General features: G+C 35.8%; 1 protein-coding gene across 6 annotated transcripts in view; it reads right to left on the minus strand.

The window, feature by feature from the left end:
* Nfat5 (nuclear factor of activated T cells 5) overlaps window positions 1-5,857 on the minus strand; it is a 149,435-nt gene that overhangs the window by 137,244 nt on the left and 6,334 nt on the right. For 3 of the 6 annotated variants that reach the window (XM_023709186.1, XM_004625820.3, XM_023709190.1), the window contains exon 2: window positions 5,110-5,163. The exons of the other annotated variants lie outside the window; for them this stretch is intronic. In XM_023709186.1, the coding sequence (XP_023564954.1) occupies window positions 5,110-5,163 (54 nt within the window). The remainder of the gene's footprint in view (window positions 1-5,109; window positions 5,164-5,857) is intronic. 6 annotated transcript variants of the gene reach the window in all.

The following is a 5,857-nucleotide window of genomic DNA, read 5'->3' on the forward strand; positions in this document are numbered from 1 at the left end:
CTATAGTATAATTGTGCTTAGTAACCAAATATAGCAGCATAACAGTGCCTGCCTGGCAAGTGCATGGCTGTGAGTTCAATTCCCAGTCCCCTCCACCAAAAAAAAAAAAAAAAAAGAAAAAAGAAAAAAAGAAATATAGCAGCAACAATTTGGAAAACTGCTACTGTCTACTAATTGACAGAAAAATATGAAATTTAGTATTTTCTCTAAAAATCTTAGGGGTCAAGGAGATGGCTCAGTAGAATAAGCGCTTCCCTGGCAAGCACTAGGGCCTGAGTTCAATACCCGGTTTGTGGGGGGGGGGATGCAGGTCTCTAAAAATCTTAGTCTTAAATGTTTAAATCATAAGATATTGTATCAGGTTGGCACTCAGCTCTTATTTAACCATTCTTTTTTGATCTACTACATAATCTGTGTGTGTGTTTGTGTGTATGGGTGGGTGGGTGCAAGAGAGACAGTGACAGACAGACAGACAGACAGACAGACAGACAGACAGGGTCTTGTTATGTAGTTCAGCCTAATCTTGTACTCACTATGTAGCCCAGGCTGGCTAAGAATTCACGGCAATCCTCCTGCCTAATCCTCCCCAGTGCTAGGATTATAGGCATGTGCCACCACGCTCTGCCACATAATCGCTTATACTTTTACATTTAATCTATTATTTTTATCTCTCTAGTATTTCCTTATATTTTCATTTTTCCTGGACTATGATTTTTTTCTACCATTTTATCTCATGTCTCTGTATTCCTAGAATGAACTTTGTTTGCTTTCACTTAGCTTTATTTCTTAGCTTTTTTGTAAGACAAACAATATATGTCAAAATAGGTATTTTAGGCTGGGCCTGGTAGCACAAGTGCATGCCCATAATCCCAGGACTAAGGGCCGGGGAGATAGCTCAGTAGAACAAGCACTTGCCTGGCAAACTCAAGGGCCTGAGTTCAATCCCCAGTTTTGCAAAGAAACCCAAAAAGAATCCCAGGACTAGGGAGGCTGAGACAGGAGGATCATTATTAGTTCAGACCAGCATGGGCTACAAAGTGAGTTCAAAGCCAGCATGAACTGCAGTGAGACCCTGTCTTAAAAAGACCAAAAAAAAAAAAAAGGGAGGGGGATATTTCTCAGTATAGAATGTGTAAGAAATAGTGACGTTTTCTCTGTAGCTAGGCTTTTCCAAGCACCTCAAGAAAATCCTTAGCTTTAAGAGGTCCAAATTTGAACCTCCTAACTGAAAGTCCTTTTAATTTTTAAAGTATATACAAATGAAACCAGGAATGGTGATGCACACCTGTAATCTCAGCACTCAAGGAGCTGAAGCAGGAAGATCATCTCAAATTTGAGGCCATCTTGGACTATATAAGTGAGCTCAAGCCCAGTCTGCAAGACACTGTCTCAAAAAAAAAAAAACAAAACATATACATAGCCATGTTCTCTAAAGAAGGCAGGGAAAATACAAAAATTCACCAAAAAAACCCTAAAAATCTGGCCACATACAGTGGCACACATCTATAATCCCAGGTATTTAGCAGGCAGGCTGAGGCTGGAGGTCAACTTGATCATTTTAGGAAGATTGTGTCTCAAAATAAAAATCAAATAAAAACTAAAGCTTGGGAACTGGGATTGGTGGTACCCACCAGTAATCCAAGCACTCTGGGAAGCTGAGGAGGAAGATTCCAAATTCAAATTGAGCCTGGGCAATTTAGTGATCAGCAAAAACACTGTCTCAAAATCAAAAATAAAGGGGGCCGGGGGGGATGGCTCAGTGGAATAAGCGCTTTCCTGGCAAGCGCAAGGGCCTGAGTTCAATCCCCGGTTCCACAAAATAAAAATAAAAGATATAAAAAATGCTGGCTTAGGAGATAGCTCAGCAGTCTAAGGGCCTGCCTGGCAAGCATAAGAACCCCGAGTTCCATCACATGCTGTGACAGAACCGCAGGTATGGTGGTGCATGCCTATAATCCCATCTCTGGGGAGACTGAGACAGGAAGATCACTACAAGGCTGAGCTGCTTAACAAGACCCTGTATCAAATAAATAAAGATTTTAAAATTAGGGAGAAAAATGCTGACCTCCAGGTGAGGTGCATACCTTTAATGCCACCACTTAAGGAAGATCACTGGAGTTCGAGCCAGCCTGGGATACACAGTGAGTCCAACCTGTACTACAAAGTGAGACCCTATCTCAAAAAAAAAAAAAAGTTTTCCTGATTTTTAAAAGGGGGCAGGGCTGGAGGTATTCCCCTATTGGTAAAAGCACTTGCCTAGCTTGCTAGGTTTAATCCCCAGTACCCTTAAAAAAAAATTTTTTTTTTAAAAATCTAAGAATTCTGTATGTATACTTTCGTCTAGAATGCTTTGTATGAAAAATATAACACATTGGTAACATAATTGCAAAGGCATCATTTTTTGTTTTTCTATTAAGAGTGCCACATAGGATCATTAGGAACATTTTCATGACTATGTGTTTTTTCCATTAATTAGCTAAAGCTAGACTTCTTTTTCCCATTCTCATGCAATACTACATTACATTAAAAGGTGGTGGCAAGAAGGACCAGCATCATTTAGTACATAAGTTAAATGTACACTCAAGTGAACAGTGAAGATATTTTGAGGCTATTTCTAAAGCTCAATATAACCAATTGTAGGTTTCCTAACTTGTTTCCCTAAAATAAATTTGAAAATGTTCTATTAAAATAATTTCTATTTTTAAAAATCTTTTATTCCGATAATTAACAAAATTTATCATATCAGTAAATTCCTCTCACTCTAGGCTGAGTTATTATACAGAAATCTAAACAACTGATGTAATGCATGCATACATAAATACATATTATTAGACAATACTTGGTATTACATAATAGAGAGACTTCATTAAAATAAATGAGAAAATGTAACTTTGGAATAAAATGAGTTTTTCTGAAAATGTAATATAAAAAGAAAGTCAGGATGGAGGTACGTCTCAATGATGGAATACTTTCCTACCAGCAGCATGACCCTAGGTTCAATCCTCAGTACTTAAGAGTCACACAAAAAAAGTGCTTATAATAAACATGTGTAAAATGTGTTATGATGACTTATATTTCTTTTTAAATGACTTAGGTGGAGGGAGGGGAAAGGAACAAAAGAAACAAGATTAGATTGGTAATTGCTAAAGAGTGGTGATGAGCATGGGGGTTCACTGTTTTATTCTCCCAATTTTAATGTATTAAGATGTCCAAACTATTATGGTTAAAAAGAAACTGTGGCATACATTAATATTTCATTAAAACAAACTTTTGGGGGCCTGGGAGACAGCTCAGCAACATAAGCGCTTGCCTGACAAGCACAAGGTCCTGAGTCTGATCCCTGATATCAAAAAAAAAACCAAGTAAATGACCACATTTGTATCAGAAATTCTAAGTAGACATGACAAACTTGATACATATTTTTGCATTTTATATAAACCTATGAAAGGATGGTTTTAAACTACTAAGTATCCTTTCAACCAAAATGAAATTAGCAAATATAGGCACAAGTAAGTAAATATGCATATTAAATGGTTGTGTGTTTCCATTGTCTCATTAAAAAATTTCAATAGGTTACACTTTTTTTTCATGTCTTTTTCCTGCCTGATGATCTCTGATTATGACACTCTGGTTTGCTGCCCAGGAAATAGATGGAACAGTACATACAAATGACTCTACAACATGACTACAAATTGAACAAAAGAAATAAAACCAGAAATTTGCTTCACTAAGAAACTTCTAAACATTTCTCTCTTCAGACTGCAGTTATAAAAATACTTTATTTTCATACTAATGTAAAGCTGGGGCTTCCCATATGAACAAATGTAATCAACAATTGAGAACTTTTATATGATCTAATTACACTGTTGAAACAATTTAGCTGACATTAAAGAAAAAAAATTATTAAGCAAGTCATCATACTAAGTACCTTAGTACACATTAGCTCACTAAACTTAACAGATACCTATTGTTATACAAAGAATACAAAAGTTTAAAGAAGTAAAATTACTTGCCCAGGTCACAGAGCTACTAATTTGCTAAACTGATATTCAAATCTCAACTCAATTACAACACCCACTCCCCCTAACTACCTTTAAGATAGGCAAAAACATACTCCAATCAAACATAACTAATTAGGGCCTTTGTTAAATGAGCCACAAAATATTTAAGTTACTGATTATATATATTCCACAGTAATAGCTTGACTTTATGTAAGGACCACTAACTGAAACACAGAAAGGATTGTTTCTGCTACTGTGGAACTCCCTGCCAACCCAATCTCTTAATGTTAGCCTGTTTATCATTTTAGTAAAGGGAAAATTGATATCCTTGCTGTCCAGTTCCACAATTATAAGATTCAGAAAAGCTAAGTGTAAAATCTACAAAGTCCACAGGGAAAATACAAATATTCTGTTTTAAATTGTTAAAGAAAAGTTTTCTAAACTGTCAGTTCTACAGATTTTAGTATTTCCAGAACATTCTAATGTACTTTTGCCCCAATATAGTGTAATCCTCATTTACTACTTAGCTTTATTTTTTTTTCTTTTTTGGTGATACTAGGTACAGAAACCAGGGCCTTCTGTGTGCTAGGCAAGCACTGTCACTAATCTACAGCCGCAGCCATACTTATTAGCTTTTCTTATCCTTAAATATAATCATAATGACATCAACCATCAACACTTCTGTAAATAAAATATCATTTGAAATATTCAACATACAAAAGTTCTACATTCAAAATACTGTATGTGTTCGGTGTCAGTCTTTTAGTTATTCATCATTTTAATGTCTGAGCCTTTTCATGTTCATTTTGTGTATAAAAAGGATAGACTTAAAATCTGGAATTCTAATGTAGAACACCCAACACATAATTAAAATGATTCTTTATTTTTTTTTTCCCCACAGCCTCTCCAAGTAGATACAACAGCACTTCAAACACAGCAACAAAGTCCACTAAAAGAAACACTTAGCTGCTCTAAAAGAAGGATCAGGCTCTTTAGAGAAATTACATTGTGTGAGTCTGCAAAGTTTTACACTTTCCCATTTATACTGCACTTCAAGGAAAGCCTTTGCACACTAACACAATATGCTTTAAAATGGCACTCTGCTGACCTTCCAATGGTCCAGCTCTATGAAAATTCTGTGATGAGTGTAACTTCAGAGAATCTGAAAAACACAAAAAGCATTAAGACTTTTGATGCTGATTGAGAAAAAAATGCCAAGGATAGCATACATCTGTTATATAACTATCATGTATTTTTAAGAGCCAAAGCCTGTATGTATGTATATATTCCTTGAAAAAAAAAAAAAAAAAAAAAAAAGACTGGACTGCCTCTGTATCAGCATTTAAGCTAATCTTAAGATTTTGCTAAAGCATTTATTTCATGGAAAAAAAACTGACAATTACTGTCCAAATGGTTTTAGTTGTTCTATTTTTAGCACCCAATTGTACCACATTATCCCCACTTTAAGATCCATCGCTTGATACTGTCTCTTGTTTCTGACACCCAAAAAAATCCTGACATTTCTAAACTACTTCAGGTAAGATATGAAAAGCATCCTACAGGATGGTGAATGGCAACTAAAGTCATCAGAGCAACAGACAACGGCTATAGTTACTAAGTAGGGTTTACAAACTCCATAGCCCCTAAAATCCAGCACCTTTCAAAGTAAAACCATCTTACTCCGATTCACTTTAAGTATGAAACTGAAGTGTGCCTCCCCCCCCCCACCGAATCAGCGGATGGATGCATAAATATCGAACCATAAATCAAAAATTTAACTGGAGAAACAGAATTTACTCAAGAGTTCACAACAATATTTCTTTTAATGTAGTGAAACGAACTGTTAACAACCCAAA

Source organism: Octodon degus, unplaced genomic scaffold, assembly GCF_000260255.1.
Source record: "Octodon degus isolate 3935 unplaced genomic scaffold, OctDeg1.0 scaffold00011, whole genome shotgun sequence".
Lineage (NCBI taxonomy): Eukaryota > Metazoa > Chordata > Mammalia > Rodentia > Octodontidae > Octodon > Octodon degus.